General features: G+C 41.0%; 1 protein-coding gene across 2 annotated transcripts in view; it reads right to left on the reverse strand.

Moving 5' to 3' along the window:
* SLCO2A1 (solute carrier organic anion transporter family member 2A1) overlaps nucleotides 1-24,614 on the reverse strand; it is a 157,350-nt gene that overhangs the window by 25,371 nt on the left and 107,365 nt on the right. For both annotated transcript variants that reach the window (XM_007493896.2, XM_056793630.1), the window contains exons 5-9: nucleotides 21,023-21,121; nucleotides 16,701-16,837; nucleotides 13,237-13,315; nucleotides 10,630-10,794; nucleotides 4,975-5,164 (exon numbers count right to left, since the gene is read on the reverse strand). In XM_007493896.2, coding sequence (XP_007493958.1) covers nucleotides 4,975-5,164; nucleotides 10,630-10,794; nucleotides 13,237-13,315; nucleotides 16,701-16,837; nucleotides 21,023-21,121 — 670 coding nt within the window. The remainder of the gene's footprint in view (nucleotides 1-4,974; nucleotides 5,165-10,629; nucleotides 10,795-13,236; nucleotides 13,316-16,700; nucleotides 16,838-21,022; nucleotides 21,122-24,614) is intronic.

Here is a 24,614-nt window from a genome sequence, read left to right on the forward strand (position 1 = left end):
CTGTAAAAGGAGGGGATTTGGGCCAAATGACCTCTTAGATCTTTTCCAGCTCTAAATCACAGATGAACAATTAATTGGCTACTTGGTACTTAGATTCTCTTCTTGGTATCTATGCATTCATCTCTCCAATGTATATCTCTATTCCTAGTTGAATATCCCTATAGGATGAGAAAAATGAAGTCGACAAGCTTATGACATCTAAGAATCCTGGGAGGGAAGACAGAGTCCCAAATGTGATCCGAATAGTAAAAATGGTAGCTTCAATATACAATCCATACCACAGCTAGAAGTTGTTTTCTCTATCTTCTGATTGTGTGAAAAGGAAACAAGACTGACAGTTTGTGGGGGAAGGGGCCAACTGGGAGTGGCAGTAGGGTCTTGTGACTAGCACTTCCTTCCTGCTGGGAGTGGCAGTGGGGTCTTGTGACTAGCACTTCCTTCCTGCCATGTGGGACTTGTTTCCTAGTGTTGGAGGAGAGAGGAGCTTGTTCAGCCAGTCTGGAGTGCCATGCTCTTTCTTGGTTCAGCCTGAAGATTCAAGTCCAATTTCTTCTGAAGGTTAGACCTGTTCTTGTTTGCTTTCTGTCTACTGCTAAGATTCTAAAAAAGACAAAACTGGACTGATATAGAGTGGACGGGAGTGGGAGAACCCTCCTCCAGCCTCTGGGGCCTGGCCTCAGGTCTGAAGCTAAAAACCCTCCAATCCCAACTAGTTATTAAACTTTATATTATTTGAATACACAGTCAGATACGTGGACTATCATTTCTGGTCATAGAGGGAGCTGAACTTCAGTTTCAGTCATTCAAAGACAAACAGACCTCATTGGACCCCTGCTGTTTCCTCTCAGCAGGGGGCATCTCCCTCCTTTGCCTCTCCAAACATATTTCCTCTCTCCCCTTAACTCCTCCATACCCCATACAAACCTCCCATTAAATCCCCATTTTTTCCAATCCTATTTCCTTTCCCAATAAATATTACAACTATCATATCTATATCTATCTATCTTCTATGATCTATCTTCTATCTTTTCTATTTATATATCTGTCAATCTGACTATCTTTTATCTATCTATCTATCTATCTATCTATCTATCTATCTATCTATCTATCTATCCATCCATCCATTTGTCCATTTGCCTGCCTGTATATCTATCTATCTATCTATCTATCTATCTATCTATCTATCTATCTATCTCTCTCTCTCTCTCTATCTATCTATCTATCTATCTATCTATCTATCCATCCATCCATGCATCCATCTCTCTGTCTGTATGTCTGTCTATTCATCCATCCATCCATCCATCCATCTGTCTGCCTGTTTTTTTTTTTAATTTTCCAATCCATCTTCTATCATCTATCAATTTATTTTTAAATATTTATTTTGGACACAAAGTTTGGTACATTTTACATATTTTTAGTTGAGAAACAGTGCTTTTCTGTAGTAATCTGTAAGGTTACCATTATCTAATTTATCATTTTCTTAGGTAGATAGTTGACAGACAAGTGTGGTATCTTTACTGTTTAATCACTATTCATCTACTCTCCCAGGAGAAGAAAGGAGAACACACCAGTGTTTTTCTTCAACTTTTTTTTTTCCATTCACAATGTCTATGTATTTGATGAAATTCTGGGACACACCAGGAAGTATCCCCCTAATCTGTATCCGCTGGCCCCTTCAGATACATACACCCACATATGTTCAAAGTAGCCTGTCTGTCCTTTCTCATCATAGTTACAACTTCAGCCCGAAACTCTAAGTGAAAAAAACTTAATGAAAGGAGATCGAAGAAAGCCAGGATGTTGGGGGACATATCTAAGTCATCTTTGTAGTATATTGGTATAGCCAAGAGTTTGGCTAAGGAACAGTTTGGTTCACAATGGGAAACACTGGAATATTCTGAACAAATAATGAAGAATGCTGATTCATTCATTCATCGAACATGCCTTGTATCTCTTTTCAGGGATGGCAAGATGGTATATCCTAGGGACTTATCTGTAAGGTTATAATAGAGGGCTCTGAAAATAAGGTTAAATACTTATTGAATTGGACACCAAAGAAGCAGGATGGAAAGTTCTGACTCAGGAATAACAGGAGCTGGGTTCAAGTTGCATCTCCAATCTGATTATGTGGGTTTGGGGAAATCATGTAACCTGTCTAAGTCTCAGTTCTTAATCTGTAAAATAAGAAGATGGATCTAGATGGCTTAAGAAGGCCTTATAGCTCTGTACTATGACTCTAATCATTGTTACTACATATATATATATATATACATACATGTATTTATATAAAATCATATATCTTAAACTTTGAAGGTTAAATGTGCCCTACTCCCCAAGACTCCTCAGTAGGTCAACCAGTATTTGGGAAATGTTTAATAAAATAAGTAAGAATATAATACAACATAGATGATGTTATTTGTGATTTTCTAAGTCAATATGAGACCTGTGTTAATTCCTTTGTAGTTGAGTTTGACAATATTGCATCAAATGGTTACTATGGAAATTCTGACGTTCCAATTTCATGGAAATTTCATTAGGATTTTCTGGAATTTCATGGAAATGGAGATATTCAGTTCAGTTCAATAAGCATGTATCTACATAGTACTGTGCTTAGCACCAGAGAAGATAAAACAAATTAGATAAATCATAGTGGTTTATATATTTAGATATGACCAATGTGTGTCTGACTCTGTGACATCACTTGAGGTTTTTTTTTCAACAAAGACACTGGAGTTGTTTGCCATTTCCTTCTCCAACTCATTTTACAGATGAGGCAACTGAGGCAGACAGGGTTAAGTGACTTGTCCAGAATCACACAGTTAATAAGTGTCTGAGGCCGGATTCAAACTTGGGAAGAGGAGTCTTCTTTTTATTTTTAATTTAATTAATTAATTTAGAATATCTTTCCGTGGTTATATGATTCATGTTCTTTCCCTCCTGCCTCCCATAGCCATTGCACAATTCAACTGGTTTTAGCAAGAGGAGTCTTCTTGACTCCAGACCTGGAGCTCATCTACTGCACTCCTTAACTGCCTCTCTGTGGCACACAGTAAGTGCTTAATAAATGCTGAATAATTGCCAGAATGAGCAAGTGGACCCTGACAGAGATCAGAAGACATGATCACAGAAAAAATAAACTCTTGAGATGCTATTTCCTGGTTTGTACCAACCATGTATAGAGTAGAGAGCTGGAAGCAACCTTTCAGGTTACCAAATCCAATCTTTTGCTTTATAGATGAGCAAACGTGCCCAGCTAGCTAGAAAATATTTGTGGCAGGATCAAAATCCAAGTCTTGCTGACTATGAGTCCAACACCCAAACCCTAATTTGCAATTTAAGAAATATTAAGATGGCCACTCTTTGCTGACATTCCCGTACCTTCCCAAGTTGGGAATCCTATCCCTAACTGGACAATAGGAGGGATCCCACATTAACTTAACATGTGAGTTATCTCCCAAATTTCTTTAGCTTAGAAAAGCAGTTTTCAATGTTGGGATTTCAGTACTCTTAAAAATTACTGAGATTCCCTCAAGGTGCTTTTGTTTATGTAGACTATGTCTATCAATATTTTGCTATATTAGAAATGAAAACTCATTATTTTTTAAAATGTTGATGCATTAATTCATTAAAGTGATAATAAACACATTACATAGAAACACAAAATCATACTTTTTATGCAAAATAATTACGTTTTCCAAAATGAAAACAAAAAATCTATGAGAAAAATGGCATTATTTATACATTTTTATAAATCTCTTTAATGTCTGGCTTGATAGAATACAGCTGAGTTCTCATATCTGCTTGTACATCCAATCGGATAAAGTATATGAAGAAAATGCAGCCTCACAGAGATCCCCCCAGAAAGGGTCTTGAGGACCCCCAGAGGTCCAGAAACCACGTCTTGAAAATCACTAGCCAAATTAAACTAAAATTAACTAAACTCAGAATGTAACTAAATTGGGGCTTGATCAGTGTTTGCTGAATTGATCACAACTTTTATTGAGTGGCTGTGACTGGTGATTTCTGGGCTGCCTCAAGCTGTTCATCTCATTTCTTCTCAAACACTCCAAGTTATTCTCATCAGCACTGGGCTGAGACTAACTAAACTCCCTGGTTTCTGTCTGTCAGTATTTACCAAATACATATATGTACATATATATATATGTATATATATATATATATATTCATTATTTATTTATTAATTTATGGTATTGTTCTTAAAACAGGACACCAACATGGACTGCTTGAGTGGTCCACTCAGACCACCAGATCCTTTTAAACCCTGCTTCTATTATTACTCATCTTACAGATCTATGGTTAGAGGCTAAAGGAGAAAGAAAAAGGAAAGGGTCTCTACCTACATGAGACCTTAGGCAAATCACCTAACCAGTTTTCCCATTTATAAAATGAGGGAGTTAGAATCAATGATCTCTAAGGTTCCTTCCAACTCTAAATCCATGATCCAATAATAATTATAATAATTCACATTATTAAAGTACTTTAAGCTTCACAAAATACTTTCCTCAAAATAATACTGTAAAGCAGATAAAGAAACCATCATTTTCCCTATTTTTTCATCACCCCCATTTTACAGATGAGGACACATGCTCAGTCTGGTTAAATAACCTGCCCATGGTTACACATCAAGGAAGTAGAAGAGCTGAAGTTGAAATCCAAGACTCCTGGGATCCAGGGTTCTTTCCGCTCCACCATATTGATAGAAGGAAAAGAGCAATAAATTACTTTGATCATACATGTATAATCCAGACCAAATTGCTTACCATGTCTAGGAGGGAGGACTGAAGGGAAGGAGGGAGACAATTTGGATCTTCCAATTTTGTAAAATGTATGTCAAAAATTGTTATTACATGTAATTGGCAAAAGAAAATATCTTTGAATTTTAAAAATTAAAAAAACCCATAAGCAATTCTCTTGGCAGCCCTTGGACTCCAGTTCTCCTCCTTCTCTGATTACCTGTTCACATTAACACCCTCAATGAGTTGTGTGGGGCAGCCCATGTAGAACAAGGGAATGCAGAAGATCATGGAGATGGTGATGATGATCGCAGCCAAACGGGGGATGGTGTGAGGGGTGAAAACAAAGCGTTTCATAAGGATGCCCCCGAAGAGCATCCCCAAGGCAGCTGCTGGCAGGTTCACGGAGCCTATGAATGAGAGATGATGATAATCTTATTAATAATAATAACTGTTAGGAGAGGCAGAGAGGCAGTGGTCAGGGGGATGAAATTCGAATCAAGAAGTTTGTTGTTGTTGCTGTTCACTTGCTTCAGTCATGTCCGACTCTTTGTGACTATTTGGGGCTTTTTTTTTTTTAAACCAGGTATGTGGGAATGGTTTAATATAAGGAAAGCCATTAACACAATTGATTACATTTTTAAAAGCAACAAAAACATGATTATATCAATAGATGTAGATTTTTTAAAAAATTCAGTCCTTTTCTTTTGAAAAAAATTTTCCAAGGTTACATGATTCTTGCTGTCTCCCTCCCCTCTTCCTTCTCCCCTCCTGGAGCTGACAAGCAATTCCACTGGGTTATACATGCATTATCACTCAAATCCTATTTCCATGGTATTCATTTTTGTAATAGTGTCATCTTTTAAAACCAAAACCCCAAATCATATGCCCAAATAAACAAGAGATAAACCATATGTTTTCTTCTGGCTTTCTACTCCATTTGGGATTTTCTTGGCAAAGATCCTTGCCATTTCCTTTTTCAGCTCATTTGACAGATGAGGAAACGGAAGCAAACAGGGTGAAGTGACTTGCCCAGGGTCACACAGTTAGTAAGTGTCTGAGGCCAGGTTTGATCTCAGGAAAAAGAATCTTTCAAAGTCCAGGTCCAGCACTCTATCTACTGTGCCACCTAGCTGAAGATCTGAGTTCAAATCCTGTTTCGGATATTTAATTATTACGGAATTACTTAGCCCTTCCGGCTACTCTCTAAGGCTTACCAACTAAATCAGAGGCATCAAATGCAAGGGGTTCTTGGGCTGTCTGTGGCCCTCACAATAGGTCCTAGTCCTGTCCTAATCAGAATAAAATGCAGATCCTATCTGATTTTAATGCATTGATATTTTCATTTTTTAAAGGAATATATTAGCACGTGTGGTTTCTTTCCTAAGTCCATATGTGGTCCTCAGGTTCCCTTACATCTGGCTCCTTCCTAGACCCCATTACTATTTAAGTTTGACATCATGGAATTCAGTTATAGTTGGCGACTCTTTCCCTAACCAATGAAGTCACAAATCTAGGATATTCTTTTTTTTTTTTAGGATGAAATTTTTTATTTCAAAGGAGAGTCACATCTGCTGGCCTCTTCCCTACTGCCTACATGTCTATTTTTTCCACCCTCAGAAAGCTCTGGTTTGATCTTTCCAACCCCCTCACTATTATACTATATCCTGTTTGCTCTTTCTGGCTAAATTGGGATATTCTTTTTGAAAGATGAAGCCACTGAGGTCCAGAGACCTGAGATGACTTGCTTGCCCGGAGTAAGTTTCTGAGGCAGGATTTAAACTCAGGTTTTTCCGACTCCAGTTCTTCTGGGATCTCCACTGTGCTCCCTGGCTGCCACAGGAGGGGTCCTTTGCTCCAGAAGATAAAAGCAGGGGCAGAGAGGAATCAGAGAAACAACTACCAGGTCCCTTGGTCCAGTCTTTTCATCAACCTCTAAATTAGTCTATTTTTTTTATCCAGTTATATATAGTATAAAAAGCTGTTAAAGTATTATTTTTTAAAAAAACCTTTAACTTCTGTCTTAGTGACAACTCTAAGACAGAAGATGAGCAAGGGCCAAACAATGGGGATTAGATGACTTGCCCAGGGTCACACAGCTGGTGACTGAGGCCAGATTTTTTTTAAACCCTTACTTCTGCCTTAGAACCAATACTGTGTATTGGTGTATTGGTTCTAAGTCAGAAGAGTGGTAAGGACTGGGCAATGGGGGTCAAGTGACTTGCCCAGGGTCACACAGCTAGAAAGTGTCTGAAGTTAGTTTTGAACCCAGGACATCCCATCTCCAGACTTGGCTCTCTATCTACCTAGCTGCCCCTATTTATTGTAGTTTTATGAATCTCATCATGGTGGTATTCAATAAAATGTGTCTTGTCAATTCCTTAGACTGGAAGCTCCCAGTGGACAGAGTTTTTTGCCTTCTATCTCTCCACTATCTTCTCAAAGCACAAAGCAAAGATCAATCCATTTTAAAGGCAAAGGAGAAAGAGGCATGACTTGTTTAACAATGCAATTCACTTGCATTAGAATCTTTTAAAAAGTATTTTTCACTTTTAATAAATTTTGATTGCAAAATGATTTAAATTTTAAATAAAAATAATTAAAAATTTTTTTAAATAATTTAAAATTAATCTAGTCATCTTGGAGTTCTGGGTTCAAGTCCTAGTTCTTGCTACCTCTTCCCATAGGAAAGTCTTCTAACTTCTCTGGTGATCTCATCTGCAAAGCAAAATAGCCAAACTTGCTGAGATTTCTTCTGGAGCTAAATTTAGGAGTCCAACTCCCTCATCTCATGATGAAGATGCAGACATGCAGAGGTGAAGCACTGTGTCCAAATGGCTAATGAAAAGCCAAGGGGAAGCCTAGAACCCAGTTGTCTTCTTTTTTAAAACCCTTACTTTCCATCTTACAATCAATCCTGTATATTGGTTCCAAGGCAGAAGAGAGGTAAGGGCTAGGCAATGGGGGTTAAGTGACTTGCCCAGGGTCACACAGCTAAGCAGTGTCTGAGGCCAGGACCTCCTTTCTTTAGACCTGGCTCTCAATCCACTGAGCCATCTATCTGCCCCTAGAACCCAGTCTTTTGATTTCAATGCTCTTGTTGGCTAGCTGGTTTGGCAAATATGTTCTTTAGCCTTTGAAAGCTCTGATTTTGTGACAGTTTTGAGTCTCTGGGGAGGCAAGGAAAGTGAGCAGTTGCCTTACATAAAACTATAAGGATTTTGTGCAAAACCAAGTAATGCAAACAATTAATTATACAAAATTGTACAAAATGAATGTACGTGATTGAAAACGTAAAATCTGTATCAGCCTGCTTACCATCTCAGGCAGAGAAGAAGGGAGGAAGAGGGAGATAATTTGGGACTCAAAAAAACCTTTTTAAAATCAAAATGTTAAAAATTGTTTTTACATGTAATTGGGAGAAAAATGTTAATTGAAAAAGATAGACAAAAAAGTTAATATATGCACTTTTGTGCAAACAAAACTGAAATGAGAAGGGAAATAGTAAAAGGTGGGGAGGGGAGATTCTTTGTAGTATGTTTCTCTGACAAACAACTCTATCCAAGAGTCATAAGGAAGTGATTCAAATGTATGAGAGTAAATATCATTCTCCAGCAGAGAAATGGTCAAAGGCTCTGAACTGGCAGTTTTTCAAAGGAAGAAATGCAAGCTATTGACCACCACATGAAAAAAGGCTCCAGATCACTACTTCGCTGGCTTCTTCCAAGTCCCAGCTAAAATCTCATCTTTTACAGGAAGACTTTCCGAGCCCCTCCTAATTCTAGTGTCCAATCTCTGTTGATCTTCTCCTAGTTATCCTGCATAGAACTTGCTTTGTCTATAATTTGTGGGAACATGGACTCTTTCATTAGATTGTAAACTCCTGAGGGTAGGACTGTCTTTTGCCTCTTTTTTATATTCGCGGGGCTTAGTATAGAGCCTCCAGTGAAGTAGGAACTTTGAAAAAAAACAAAACCCTTACCTTGAAATATCTATACAAAAAAATGTTTTCTCCAAATAAAGTTCTCTGTTGTGAAATCCAATATTATGAAAAATAAAAAAATAAACCGTCACCTTCCATCTTAGAATCAATACTGTATATTGGTTCCAAGGCAGAAAAGCAGTGAGGGTTAGACTGTGAAGGTTAAATGATTTGCACAGGGAGATTTGAACCCAATACTTCCTGTCTCTAAGCCTGGCTCTCAATCTACTGAACCCCCTATAGTAGAAACTTAATAAATATTGATTGATTAATTGAATTAATTCTTCAATTAATTTTTTAAATTTTTGAATATTTTTCCATGGTTCCATGATTCATGTTCTCTCCCTCCCCCCTCCCAGGGCAAACAAGCAGTTCCACTGGGTTATTTATTATTCGTGTATACCTACTGATTGATTAATTGAATTGCTAGTCATAAAACACAATGCAAACTGACCAGTGGGAGTTTCTTTAGACTGGTGAAAAAGAATAATCCTTGGAGGGGTTGTGGGGAAATAGGAACATCGCCACACTGGGCAGAGTAGTTATTCTGTCCAGCTGCTCTGGAAAGCAATTTGGAATGACAGTAAACTACACTGTGGGCTTCCCTTTGAGCCACTGATGCCAGGACTGGGTTTTCAAGAGAAGAGGAAAAGGATCGACATGTACAAAAACATTTAGAACCATCCCTTTCACAGTAACAAAGAACTGAGAAATAAAGGGTGCCGGTTAGTTGGGAAACAAACAAATTATGGTGGATGAGTGGCATGCAATGCACCCTTTTGTAAGCAATGATGAGGGCGATACTTTTAGACAAACCTGCGAAGGCTTGTCTGAATTGGTGCAGAGCAAAGTTTCGATTCATACAATAGAGATTGAGTTATAAAATAACTTTTATGTATTATCCTATCATTTGTATAGAATTATAAAATAATTGGTGTGAAGGGAGAAAATGGAAAAGCTCAACCCCTCTGATCAATGCAAGGATGGCCAGAGAGGTAATGAACGCGAGGTACAGAATGAAATATACATTTCTAGACATGGCTGACGTAGAGATTGGTTTGACTTGACTCTGCTTATGATACAAGAAGTTCTTCTTTCTTTTTTTCCAAATGGCATGTGTGTGTGTGTGCACACGCATGTGTAAAGCTGAATATGGGTACCAAAATTAGGGGGAAATGTTAAAAATGACCATTTTTTGGTCATTGAGGCATTTTAAAATGCATAATGGAAAACAGAATGAATGAAGGTCAGAAGAAACAGGCAAACAAGACCCTTTTTGGAGATAACATGCTGAAAGTATTTCGTGCTCAAAAAGAAAGGGCACATTAGGCAAATCAGATTTGTGGCTTCACATATGTAGGCTCTTATTTTCCCGTTCTGTTGTGTATGGAAGTGCTCATCATATTTGATGGTGGTTAAGTTAGGAATTTGTAAAAATCACAAAAGAAATGTCAGAGACTAAAAAAAGCCAACAGTGTTTTACCAGTTCTAAATTCTATTCTATCTTCCCCCACGGCTTTTCCAATGGTCACACCCCTCTTGAAGGCTGTCTGAATTCCAATGTGTGCCCAGCCTGGCTGAGGGCTGTAGGGTGGGGAGGAAGCCTCCTGGTCACCTCCTCCCAGGCAGGAAAAGGAAACTTCTCAGACTGAGGACTTCTGACTAGAAAGGGTTGGGGTCCCAGAGTCTGTCTGGTGCTACTGGCCTTTCCGGATTGCCAACTAGGAAAGAGGTACTTCTGGCTCTTTCCTCTTAGAAATTCCTCTCCCTCATTCCCCACCCTTCATTTAGCATTTCACATTCTTGATGCTTTATCAGTCCTTTGTGCAGGAGCTCCTCCCTTAGACTCTAGGGCCATTTCCCAGCTCTTGACACCATACTGTTAGAACTTACCGATGAGAAAGTTGGCATAGGCTGTGGTGGTGCTGAACTCTTTCTCCAGGTACTTATTGAGGAAAGTAGAAAGGCCAGCGATGACTGAGGAGAAGCTGCACTGTGCCAGGACCACCAAGACAAACAGGGGGTTCATCAGAAGTCTCACGAAAATGTGGGGAAACCCTGAGGACAAATACACATTTATGGCAGGTGCTAGTCTCATTTTTGGACTTTTATTAGACTATTTTTGTTGTTTTTTGTCTTTTCAAGAGGTCTGACTAGCATGAGAAAGGCTATGGGGTCTATCAGATGGTTGGGTTTGAGTCTTGCTTTTGACACATTCTGGTTGGGTGACCTGGATACATTGTTTGACTCTCAGGGTCCCCAAGCAACTTTCCAAGATTTACATTGATGAAGGGAATTGTCTCATCAGGAGTTCCCTACATCACAGAATTCTCAGGACTCTTCTTCCCTCCCTCTGTCAAAAAACCCAAACCAACAGAGAATACTTTATCCACCTGAGTCTGTTTTCCACTGAGCACTCCATTACCTCTTTTAAAAAAGAAATAACAAAGCCTTACTTTTCTGTCTTAGTAACAACTCTAAGACAGAAGAGCAAGGGTGAAGCAAACAGGGCTAAGTGGCTTGGCCAGGGCCACACAGCTAGGAAATATCTGAGGACAGATTTAAACTAGTACCTCCTGACTCTAGAACTGGCACTCTATTCACTGGGCCACATAGCTGTCCCTCCATTACTTCTTTTTTTTTTTTTCAAGATTTTAAACATTATTTTATTTGGTCATTTTCAAACATTATTCATTAGAAACAAAGATCATCTTTTTTCCTCCCCCCCTCCCACCACCCCTCCCATTGGCGATGCCTGAGTGATTCCTCTGGGTATCACATGAGTCCTCAACCGGAGCCCATTTCCATGCTATTGGTTTCCCTATTAGGGTATTCCTTCAGAGTCTCTCCTTGATCATATCCCCGCCACCCCTGTAGTCAAGCTGTTGCCTTTCCTCAGTGTTTTTACTCCCACAGTTTGTACTCTGCTTGTGGATAGTGTTTTTTTCTCTTCGATCCCTGCATATTGTTCAGGATCACTGCATTGACACTAATGGAGAAGTCCATTACATTCGATTGTACCACAGTCTATCAGTCTCTGTGTACAGTGTTTTCCTCGTTCTGCTCCTTTAGCTCTGCATCACTTCCTGGAGGTTGTTCCAGTCTCCATGGAATTCCTCCACTTTATTATTCCTTTTTGCAAAATAGTATTCCATCACCAACATATACCACAATTTGTTCAGCCATTCCCCAATTGAAGGGCAGCCCCTCATTTTCCAATTTTTTGCCACCACAAAGAGCACAGTTATGAATATTATTGTACAAGTCTTTTTCCTTATTGTCTCTTTGGGGTACAAACCCAACAGTGCTATGGCTGGATCAAAGGGCAGACAGTCTTTTGTCACCCTTTGGGCATAGTTCCAAATTGCCCATATTAAGAGATTTAGAACACTTTTCCATGTGCTTATTAATAGTTTTGATTTCTTTGGCTGAAAACTGACTATTCATGTCCCTTGCCCATTTATCAATTGAAGAATGGCTTGATTTTTTGTACAATTGATTTAGCTCTTTATAAAGTTGAGTAATTAGACCTTTGTCAGAGGTTTTTATTATGAATATTGTTTCCCAATTTGTTGCTTCCCTTCTAATTTTGGTTACATTGGTTTTGTTTGTACAAAAATTTTTTAATTTGATGTAATCAAAATTATTTATTTTACATTTTGTGACTCTTTCTATGTCTTGCTTGCTTTTAAAATCTTTCCCTTCCCAAAGGTCTGACATGTTTACTATTCTGTGTTCATCTAATTTGCTTATAGTTTCCTTCTTTATGTTCAAGTCATTCACCCATTTTGAGTTTATCTTGGTGTAGGGTGTGAGGTGTTGATCCAAACCTAATCTCTCCCACACTGTCTTCCAGTTTTCCCAGCACCTCCATTACTTCTTTAAAATGGAAGTTGATTTTGCTTTTAAGAAAGGGAAACTGAGGCACAGAGCCATCCAATGGCTTGACTAAAATGAGAAATAACTAGAAAAATATTATGTATGAGCATGCTTATGGTCTAAATGAAATTATACTGGATTAAAAAAAAAAGCAGACTATAGACAAATAGTATTGGTAACTGAAGTAAAAACATGTCCCATGGAACTGGAGCCATCTGATCTTCTCCAGCCAGTAAACAGATGTAGTGCTCCTTGGAACATCAGGGTAAATAGCATGAGGTGGATGGATTGAGCTCATTTTGACAGGCCAGAAGGATTTGAATTTCTCTGCAGGTTAGGGCTTGAATCTAGTCTCCCAGTTTCCTATTGAAGAATTTTCCCCATGGAATCAAAAACAGCTTTTAGAAAAGAGCCCTTTACCTGTGCTACATGGAGCTGGGGGATTTTCAGACCACTGGCCCTTACCCACTCCACCATAGCTTAAACCAATACGTTCTCAGGTTCCCTCCCACACAATCCCCAAAGAAAGGAGCACCCCCTCATGACACCCCACATTCCACTACCCCCATGCCATTCTACTGAAAGTATTAGAAAATGAAACCCAAAAGAGGAGACTTTTACGTTTAATGAAATCTGTTATGGAACTTTGGGACTTGCTTTCCTCCATCTTCCTCATCTCATCCGATGCGGCAACTGCTATCTGATGGGCAAAGAGAAAGGCTTTAAAGGTCAACCAACTCCCTGGGCTGTTGGCCTCCTCTAGAGAGCTGTCCATCTGGGACTGATGGGCTGGTGCTCTCCTGGGGCTTTCCTGCCCCCCCCCCCCGACCCCCCATCATTCTCCTGGCCACCCAGGATGCTCGCCTTAAACAAACAGCAATTCTAATGATTCACTTCACAATATTTATCATGGCAGTATTCTAATGCCTGACTCCAGTTACCAAAGGCACCATGCTGATGAGTCAAAGGATGCCAATTTCTATATTATTTCACAATGAATTTTTGCTTGGTTAATGCCTAAATCAGAAGTGTGCTTGTAAATATTTAACAACTGAACTCTGTGAAAAACTTGACACTTTAATGTTTTAAAAGTTTAATATTCATTATTAAGATTTTCTCTATCACTTTTTGTCCAGGCAATCAAGGAAACAATAAATGAATAAATAAAAAGCCCTTGATTTATAGACTTTGGTGATTTCAGAGGTGTGAATCCTCATAATGAAAATTTAACAATCAGTTCTCCAGCCAATGTGAGTCTGCTACAGTGTGCTGTTGGCATATACTTGCCCATTAGCTTATTTCTCTTCTTTCATGTTTTTATTTTTCCCCTGGAAAAATTCCATGATTTTTTCGCTTCTGTGATATTATGTTCTATATCTCCTAACTTTGAATTTTTTTTGCTCCCCTAAATCTTAGTGTTTATGCTCAACCTCTCTGTCTCTCTGTGTGTCTTTCTACCCTACTTGGTTGGGTCTTCTTCCTCTTGATGGTGGTTGGTGACTTTCTCCAAATTCTGTCCTAGGCCCTCTCTCCACTCCCCCCTTGCCAATCTCATCATTCACCTAAAAGGCTTTAATTAGCATCTGGGTCAATCATTCTCAAATCCATTCTTTAGCCTTGACAGTTTCCCCTTTCTCTAATCTCCCACAGAATATCTCCAGGGGCATGAGACTCCAGGTGTCACAAAATGGAGCTTATGCCTCTCCTCTTGGCTCTTCTGCCTCCCTCTTCCTTAAAAAAGTGCTTCTCAACTTCCTCTCAGCCTTGCCCCAGGCTCATGACTTTGGGGTTATCCATCTCCCCCTTCTCTACTCTACTCCCAATGTTATTAATGAATCCTGCCAATTCCACTATGTCCTTTGGATTCCTCCCTTGCACCAGGTTTCCAGAGTCACTATAAAGACTTCATTAGGTCATAGTTGGATTGAATTCAATAAACATTTATTAAGTGTTTGCTATGTGTCAGGCACTGTGGTAAGCGTTGGATTATGGCATTAGCCTCAGTTGTCAGCCTCCCGTTTTCTTCAGCTCTGGAACAGACTATAAAATACTAACAAAGTTAATCTCTCTCAAATGTCCTTTTTTAACCACATTGCTCCTTCTCAAGAACCTTCAAGAGTTCTCCGTGGCTTTACAGGGGACTACAGTTAGACTCAGATGGAAACCCAAAGACCTCCATCAATTGCCTCTCTCTTTCCCATCTCATCTCTAATTCCTGCCCTCAGTGTTCCCAGATGGGGCCACTTGCTAATTTATCCCCACACTTAACCCACTAACACTCGTGTTCTCTTCTGATCCTAGAATGTCTTCCTCTTCCTTCTCTATTAAGTCACTGCCACTCTTCTACTCCAAGCCTAAGCTTGGCTCAAAATCCCAAAGAGCCCTGACTAACCCACCACCAGGATCTCCTTCCATGCAACATGATTTTTGAGATCCTGAATGGCACAGTGTCCCAAAGGCAAAGACCTCTTCATGTCTCGATGCCTCAGTTTCTTTCTCTCTAAAATGAAAGTGTTGGAACAGATTTCCAGCTCTAGCTTTCTATGATTCTAGCTTATGTTCTTAGGCAGCTAGTGGGCACAGTGGGTAGAGTGCCAGGCCTCTAGGATATGGATATGGCCTCTGACATTCACTAGCTGTGTGACCCTGGGAACGTTACTTAATCCTGTTTGCCTCAGTTTCCTCATCTGCAAAATGAGCTGGAGAAGGAAATGACAAATCACTCTAGGATCTCTGCCAAGAAAACTCCAAATGGGGTCAATAAGAGTTGGGCATGACTGAGCAGTCACAACAATCTTGTTCTCTTGTTGGTTTTGCCTCTCTGGAAATAGAGAACACATTTTTAGATTATCCATTTATAACATTTTAGTATAAACAAGAGAATGTAACGGTGATCTATAAAGTCTTGATATATTCATTTTACAAAAAAAAAAAAGAAATTAAGGCCTAGAGAAAGGAGTTGGTCCTATAAGAGCCAGTGGCAGAGCAAGAATGAGAACTCAGGTCTTCTGGGTCTCAGTCCAGTGCTTTTTGCACTATTTGCTATTGTTCACTCATTTTCAGTTGGGCCCACTCTTTATCCCCTGTGTTAGGGGTTTTCCTGAAAAACATACACGAGTGGTTTGCCATTTCCTTCTCTAGCTTCATTTCACAGATGAGGAAACCGAGGCAAGCAGGGTAAAATGATTTGCCCAGTGTCACATAGCTAGTAAGAATCTGAAGCTGAATTTGAATCCAAGTCTTCCACTGAGCCATCCAGCTGCCCCTAACTAAGTAGGTAACTAACTTGCCACTTAGCGGGGCTCTGAAGGACTGGGAACCAGAACAGGTGGGTTTTGATGGAGAGGCAGACACTGAAAGAAAGGGAACTTGGTGCCAGAGGGGTTCAGATGAGAAATGTAAATTATTTCATGGTCTAGGGAAGGGCTGGTGTTTTTACTCTCCCTTGCTCCACATTTGTTCATATATCACTTTTTTTTTTGTTATCTGTATCTTATTTACCCAAGTAGACCATAGCTTATGCTTCCTTTATATTTGCCATAGTACCCAGTGGCCTTCAATAAATACTTACTGATTATAGAAGGAAATTCATCCATTTCCTAACTCCCCAACCTTCCTTCTTGTGGATGGTTTTATTTTCCTTTTCTCTTCCTCTACTTTCATTCTTGCCCCCCGAATCCCTATTCTTTTCTCTCTGATCTAATCAGTCCCATTGCTTTTCTCCTTGACCCTTACTCAGGTCCTAATGGGTCATGGAGGATAATTTCAAACTGGAAACTTGTTATTGGGAAGATGGGAAGGTGTGTGTGTGTGTGATAATGATCTTAACTTCTGACAGTTTCATATAGTAACAGGACTTGGGTCAACCTCGCTTCAGCCATAACTAGGGCACTGAGGGTCTCAGGTCAGAGCCCCCCAAACTGTAAGCCAGGTAATTTGCAGGTGTCCCCTGTCCTCATGAAAGGGAGGAGAAGAGAATGTTTGTAGAGATTAAGATGGCAACTTATTCTAGATTCTCTGTTAATCTCTTCCATTATTTCTCTCCATTCCCTTGGAGAGATAGTCACAGAGTGTGAGAGTCTTACCTTCTCTCTTCTGGACATGCTTCTGGGGAAGAAAAAAAATGGGAAAGATATGACGATCAAAGAGACTGAGGCGATGAGCAAGCCTAACCACCAGGCTCCAATCCATCGTGGATCTGATGGACTCAGGTTTATAGCAGCTGGAGAGAAATGAATAATAATAAAAATTATTATGTTTGTAATACTAACATGTATATGATGCTTTACAAAGCTCTTTACAAATGGTGACTCATTTAATCTCTACAACAACTCTATGAGGTAAGTGCTATTGTCATCCCCATTTTACAGATAAGAAAAGACTGGGAGAGGTTAAATGACTTGCCCAGAGTCACTTGGCTAGGGAGTATCTGAGGCAAGATTTAAACTTGTTATATTGACTCCAAAACCTGTATTCTACCACCTAAGACATCCATGTTTCCTGCTTTATTAGGAAAGAAACCCCTTTCCTAAGAGTTTCCAGATCCCCTCAGTTAAGTCATTTGGATTTATAGGAGAGAAGACTTCTAGATTTGTACTTCAACTAGACAAATGAAACAGTAAGAGGAGTTAGCTAAAGTATAGTGAAAAGAGTACTGACTTTGGAGTCAGGGATTTGAGTTCAAATCCTGTCTATGATCTTGAGTGAGTAAAGTGAGGACTTTCCGGTCTATTCCAGGGGAATTTATGATCCCAATGTAAGCTGTCTCCACTCTACACACATATCATCATAGATTTAGCTCTGGAGAGGATTGTAGAGGTCATCTTGTTCAATAGCCTTCATTTTTTAGATGAGAAAACCAAGATCCAAAAAAGTTAGATGACTTGGCTTTGGTCACAGGGGTAAAAAGTAGCAGAAGCAGGATTTGAATCAAGGTTCTGAGTCCCCCAAGTTCAAATCAACTTCTCTTTGTACTGAATCATACTACCTATCAATGGATTAACAGACAGAAGGAAACAAGACTTTGTTAAATACCTACTTTGTGCCAAGCACTGTGCTAAACCCTTTTTTCAAATGTCATCTCATTTGATTCTCACAATAACTAGGACGTAGGACTGAAGTTAAGGGATTTGTCCAAGGTCACACAGAAAATAAGTATCTGAGGCTGGTTTTGAACTCATGTTCAGTTCATGAACTCAGAGTTGTACTTACTGGGCAATCTAATGGCCTGAAGTATTGTGCAGAAACACTGCCTCCTTTGCCTAGGCAGGAACCTTGAATTCTTTTTTCATTCATTCCCTGATGCCAGGTAAGATGGCCCTTCAAACAACTAAACAGTCAAACAAAGAAATTGATTTCCTTCCCCCTTCTCCTCTAAAGGGGTGTTGTAATGCCCTTGAGGGGCCAATGAGGGTGGCAGAGCCTAGGATCTCAGTCACACCAGGGGTGTCCACTTTCACCCTCTCAGGATTCAGCTGCCCAATTCCTGCCTGTATGCACCTCTACTGTGAATAGACCAGGTGGAGTTGCCTGAGAGAGTGGAGGGAAAGAGGGGTGGAGGGAAGGAGAATGGGAAAGAAAGGAGGAAGGAAAGAGGGAGAAAGGGAAGAAAAAAAGGAAAGTAGGGAGAGAGAGAAAGGAAGGAAAAGGGAAGAAAGGAAGGGAGAAAGGAAAGAAAAGAGGGAAATAAGGAGGGAGGGAAAGAGACAGAGAAGGGGAAAGGGAGGTAAGAAGGGAGAGAAGAAAAGAAAGAGGGAAAGAGAGGGAGATAGGAAAGGAAAGAAGGAAGGAGAGAGGAAAAGAAAGCAGAAGGGAGAGAGGGAAGGAATGAGGGAGGTGAGGATGGAGTGAAGGAAAGAAAGAGGAGGTGAGGAGAGAGAGAGGGAAAGAAAGTGGGAGGTGAGGGAGATAGGGAAGGAAAAAGGAGATAGGGAGGAAGAGAGGGAAAGAAAGAGGTGGGGAGAGAGGGATAGAGGAAAGGGAAGAGGAAAGGAGTGTCTCAGAAATCCCATCCATTAGCTGAGCTACAGGGAGCCTCAACCCTGACTTCTCTGCTCCCTCCAATTCCTTTTCTTGTCAACCCTCACAGAGAAATAAGCCTGGGGGCTTTTTGACTAAATGAGGGACGCACCAGTTAATTGAAGAGGTTGTGTACTTATCCTTTTCTAAATCTCAGGAGGGGATTGGCTTCTCTCTGCCCAGTAAATTCTTTAATAACTAGGCAAATCAGCCCTGGGATTGACAGTCCCCTTGGGGGAAGAAAATCCATCAGCTCTTAGCTCTTGTGGCTATCCTGCCTGTCTGTTTCAGACTAAACTTTCCGAGAGCAGAGGCAGGGCTCTTTTCCCTGGCTTGTACCACACCATACAGGGTTACTAGTTTCCATCCAGAGAGAGGTTTGTGGTTTATTGGCCATTAGGTAGCTCAAAATGCTGGACCGAGAGTCAGAAAGACCCGAGTTCAAATCCCCAGTCTCTTCCTCAGTTTCCACAACTGTGAAATGAAGAAAATAGCAACATGACACCCCAGGGTTGTTGTGAGGATTAAATGAGATAATGCTTTGTAAACCTTAAAATGCTACCTAAATTCTCCTCTTATGTGAGTTTCACAGCAACCCTGGGAGGCAGATGATGTTGGTTTCTGTATTCTCCATTTTATAGCTAAGGAATCTGATTTCGAGAAGTTAAGGGACTCACCCAAAGTGGAAGGGTAGTGAAGAACCTAATGTGTGCTCTTTAAGGAGGAAGGAAGCACACGATGGGTTTGGGTTGGAATTACCTGGGCAATTGTCATAGCCTTCTACCTGAGAAGCAGCTCAGTGTAATGGATAGAGTCCCGGACTTGGAGTGAGGAAGAAAGAAAGTATTTCATCTCAGCCCTGAGACCTGGAAGCAGGAAGCCCTGAGTTTGTATCCTATCAGCTACTGTAAAGTAAGGGAAGAGAGATCCTGCATTTAGAAGAGAAACCAGTCTCATGGAGAGATCAGCTGAAGAGAGTGGAAAAGGGCTGAGGAGAAAGCTGAGGGTGCTGAGGAGGAACTCTGGGAGCCCACTGACAGGACCAGCCTGGGAGGTGGAGGAGAACGTTGAGAAAGAGCCCATCCATTTGAAACCCTGAACTATTCCCACTAAGACTACAACTACAGCTATCTGAATTCCTCGTGAGGGACTGTGGACTTGGACTTGGACCAGAGCCATCCAGATCCTTCCCTGGGCTGTTCTCTTTCTGTCTGTCTGTCTGTCTGTCTCTCTCTCTCTCTCTGTCTCTGTCTCTCTCTCTGTCTCTGTCTCTCTCTCTCTTTCTCTCTGTCTCTCTGTCTCTCTCTGTCTCTGTCTCTGTCTGTCTCTCTTTCTCTCTGTCTCTCTCTCTCTCTCTTTCTCTTTCTCGCACTTGTCCCTTGACTTGTACTTGTAAGGGTTCCCTAGTTTAAGAGCAGAGGCAAGAAAGCAGTTGGCAAAAAGGAGAGGCCAGGGCTGAGAAGAGGCCTCCAGACTCTGAAAGGCCAGTCTGTAAGAGGGGAAAATCTTTAGGGCTTCCTTTACCCACTTCCCATTTTTCTCCCTCATGCCTCTGCCATTTCCTTTCCTCCTTCAGTCTCAAGAAATCATTTGAAAATGAGGACCCTGGGTTTGGGGCTGTCTCTAGATAATATAACAAAGGGCATGAGGGTTTGAAAAAAAATTGAGGCAGGATTTCACGCTGAAATTCTGTCCTCTCCTGTGACCTCTCAAAAAACCTGGGTTTGTCACATCGAGAGAGGGTTTGATTTTCAGACCCCAGTGACTCAGTACCTTCTGACCAAGGAAACTGTCATCTTCTCCTTGGCAGTTGGCCATTTCTAAACCCCTGAAAGGCGGGCAGTTAGTGTCCCTTTGGGAAGCAGAATGACAAGGGATCGTCTTGCCTCACAGGGACAGATTTGATCTCAGGAGCCCTGGGCTCCTCTGAGGGACACACCTTGCCACCTCATTGAAGCAATCCCACTCTAGTCTCCTGCCCTCCATTTCTTAAGACAATCTCTCTCTCAGGAGCCATCCCCTCCAAGGAGACAGCACCTTGCCTACCTCTCCCCATAAGTAAGGGAGCAGAGAAACAATCCTTTCTCTTTCTCTCTCACCCCTTTCCCCCCCTTCCTCTCATCTCCTCCATTACTATACTCACTAGCTGGGCCACTTAATTTTCCCAGCCTCAGTTTCCTCATCTATAAAATGGGAATAATAAGAACAACTACTATAGGGTTGCTATAAGGATCAAATAAGGTGATTTATGTTTAGTTATTTGAAATCTCAAAGGGCTAAATGTAAATATTTGCTAGGACTATTGTTACAGTTCATGTTGTTTAGAGTTGGGAGATGTGCCTAAGGTGAATATGAAGTGGAATCTGATAGAGGTGTTTTACATACTCACTTGTGTTGACCCTTCCATAGTCCACAAAGATCTGCAACATAACTGACCCCAGGAGATACCCAAAAGCTGGTCCGAACACCGCAATGGCAAATAAAATTGCTGGAGAAAAGAAACAAACATATTAAGTCGACAGTTTCACAGAAAGAGCCAATGGGAAGAGCAAGCAGGATTAGGAGAATCTGGCCTCTCCATCCAAAGGGAAGCAGCTAATCAGCAGAAATGAAAAAGAACAAACCATCCTAATCCCATGGCCTCTTGGTGTTGGGAGGGGCCTGATTAAATTCAGCCCCGTACCTTAAGCATGACTCCCTCCCTAGGCATCATTGGGCTTCTGGGGAGCAGCAGGGATTACTTTGTGGGAACAGCTCTGATTATCAAGGAAGCTTGTCCTGTTAAGCAAAAATTGGCCTCCCCCAAATTTCTGCCATCTGGGACCAAGAAGAACAAGCCCAACCCCTAGTTGAAATTAATTGGTTGAAAAGCATTTATTTTTGTTGGAAAGATCTAAATTTGCCCAGATTTTTATTTGCAAATATAATTTTTTTTTCAATTCTCCATTTATTCCTCCACTTTACTTTGACTATGGAGATTAGGCCACCCAAGTTATTGATCATTGCTTAACTAGGAGAGGTTGCCAGGAGTAGGTGTGGGAGCATTTCTGTGCATCATTCCTTACTAGCTTCTATACCACACAGACAGATTGTATTGTCCACACTCACATCCACTCTCTTCCCCTGGCCACCCATGATGCCACCGCCATGGAATCCCAAGAGTAAATAGAACCCTGAGAAGCAAGTGATCCCTTCTCCATTTTCTCAAAGCAGACCCATACCTAAGTCAGACAAGGGAGGAAATCATTATTTTTAAAAGTCTAGAGAAGGGGCAGCTGAGTGGCTCAGTGGATGGAGAGTCAGGCCCAGAGATGGGAGGTCCTAGGTTCAAATCTGGTCTCAGACGCTTCCCAGCTGTGTGACCCTGGGCAAGTCACTTAACCCCCATTGCCTAACCCTTACCACTCTTCTGCCTTGGAACCAATACACAGTGTTGATTCTAAGGTGGAAGGTGAGGGTTTAAAAAAAAAAAGTCTACAGAATGAATCATCTTTGATATTAATTCATTATTTATTAATATTAAGTATTAAAACAGAGTAGGGAAAATAATCATTTTTCTATAGTGCTTTAAAGTTTTTATTTTGTTCTAAACTTTCACCTTCTGTCTTAGAAGTAATACAAAGAGGGGGCAGCTGGGTAGCTCAGTGTGTTGAGAGCTAGGCCTAGAGACGGGAGGTCCTAGGTTCAAATCTGACCTCAGACACTTCCCAGCTGTGTGACCCTGAGCAAGTCACTTGACCCCCATTGCCTAGCCCTTACTGCTCTTCTGCCTTGGAGCCAATACACAGTATTGACTCCAAGACGGAAGGTAAGGGTTTAAAAAAAAAAAGTGACACAAAGTACCAATAATGTAGAAGAATGGAAAGGCTAGATAACTGGGATTAAATGATTTGCCCCAAGTCACACAGCTAGGAAATGTCTGGGCTAAATTTGAACCCAGGACCTTCCATCTCCAGATCTATCTACTGGGTCACCTAGCTGCCCTGTGCTTTTAGTTTTACAAATTTTTTTTTTCATAAAAATCCTGTGAGGTAAGTAGTGCAAATTTTGTTGTTATTTTAAGGATGAGGAAACTGAGGCTCTACTAAGATAAGCCCCTTTTCAATAAACTCCAGTGCAATACTACTTAGTGTCAAATAGGAGCTCTCTTTGGTTTTTAAGGCCCTTTGTAACTTAGCCCCTTTCTACTTTAATCTAATTTAATTAATTTATTTATTTATTTTAAAACTCTCATCTTCTATCTTGGAACCAATACTCTGTATTGTATTGGTTCCAAGGCAGAAGAGTGGTCAGGGCTGGGCAATGGGGGTCAAGTGACTTGCCCAGGGTCACCCAGTTGAGAAGTGTCTGAGGTCAGATTTGAACCCAGGACCTCCCATCTCTGGGCCTGGCTCTCCATCCACTGAGCCACCCAGCTGCCCCCAGACAAGGTAGTGTTGAAGGGAGGTCACTAGCAGTTGGGGGAATCACATATGGTTTCCTATACAAGATAGCCCTTGAGCTGCATCTTTAAGTTAGAAAAAGATGGCGTGAGGCAGAGGTAAGGAAAGAGTTCACTCAGACAGAGTCGTATGAGGCAGCTAGTGCAAAGGCAGGAAGACAAGAAAGAGAGGAAATGTGGGGAAGAGACAGAAGGCTAATTTCCCTTCAGACGCTGAGAGCATTAAGTCGTTAGGGCTGGGCTCCCATAATCTGCAGTTCCTCAAAGGAGAAAGGGGGGAAGTGCTAGACACAAACAGCTAGGAAAGGGCTCCCTGAAGCTGTTTCCTCTTGTCTCTTCCTTTCCTTGGATGGGCACCATGGTTTCCCAGAGCTCAAAATAAAGGACAAGGTCTAACTGGCCTGGGGATTGGCTGCCAGCATGGTGCTGATGCCCAAGCCCAAACCCTGTTATATAAATGTAATCATTCTGCTGCAACAAGGGCAGCCTCTGCCAGGCACAGTAGTCATTGGGACGTTTCTAAAAGGCCAGCCAGGGAGTGTGCTGATGGGAAACGGAGACCATGAGGATGCTAATGGCTCCATCCCTGGTGGCAACAGAAGAAATTCGCACCTCTCTAATGTGGTGTGACAGTAATCTGCCCTCCTCAGCAGCAGGGAGTTAGGCGAACTCTTGGGATAAATGCTTAGAGTTGGGGGCAAGGGGGAATAGCAAGGAAGAAGGAAGAAGGAAAGGAGCAAGGAGAGTCATTAGATCTCAACTGGATATTAAAAATCGTCTTTAGTAGACCTGTGATTTCATTGGGGCAGGAAACTGCTGCTAAGAAAATCTCTGACAATTCAGGTGACCACTTGTTCTCTGACTTACAGTCTTAGAAGGTGGCTGGAGCATTACGAGGTTAAGTGACTAGTCCAGGGTCAAACAGTCAGTTTGTATCACAGGTAAAATTTTAAATTCAGATCTTCTTGACCTGAAGGCCAGCTCTCCTTCTATGCTATTCTGTCTCTCTAAGGCTATAATGGTAGTTGGAGGAAAAGGGATATGGAGTTCCACAAAGCTAGACAAGTGTAGGGCTGAAATAGGCCACAAAATGGCCCTAGGACCCTGTCACTGAAGAGTCTCATCTGGGAGCTTTCTGACTTTCACAATGGAAAATTGTCAACTTTAAAAGCATAAAAGCTGAAAAGAACCTCAAGAGGTCCTTAGGTCTATTCTCGTAACTTTAGGTAAACAGAGTTCACGTGGTTCACAGACCTTAGAGCTAGAATCAACATTAGAGATAATTTAGTTGAACCCACTCATTTTTCAGATAGGGAAACTGAGGCTGAGTGGTTAAGTAGTTTGTTTGCGCTTTTATTAAACAACTGGGCAAAGGAATGTTCTTTCTGGCAGATTAGCCAGGATCCCTCTTCCTCAGATGCCCAGACATCAGATGTGCCAGTATATCTAGCAAATGTCTCATCAAAAGACAAAGAGTTTAGTGGGAAAACATTTGAACATCTACAAAACCCAAGGACTGCCCCCCCCCCCCATTCTCTTC

The sequence above is a fragment of the Monodelphis domestica genome, chromosome 4 (assembly GCF_027887165.1).
Source record: "Monodelphis domestica isolate mMonDom1 chromosome 4, mMonDom1.pri, whole genome shotgun sequence".
NCBI classification, from domain to species: Eukaryota; Metazoa; Chordata; class Mammalia; order Didelphimorphia; family Didelphidae; genus Monodelphis; species Monodelphis domestica.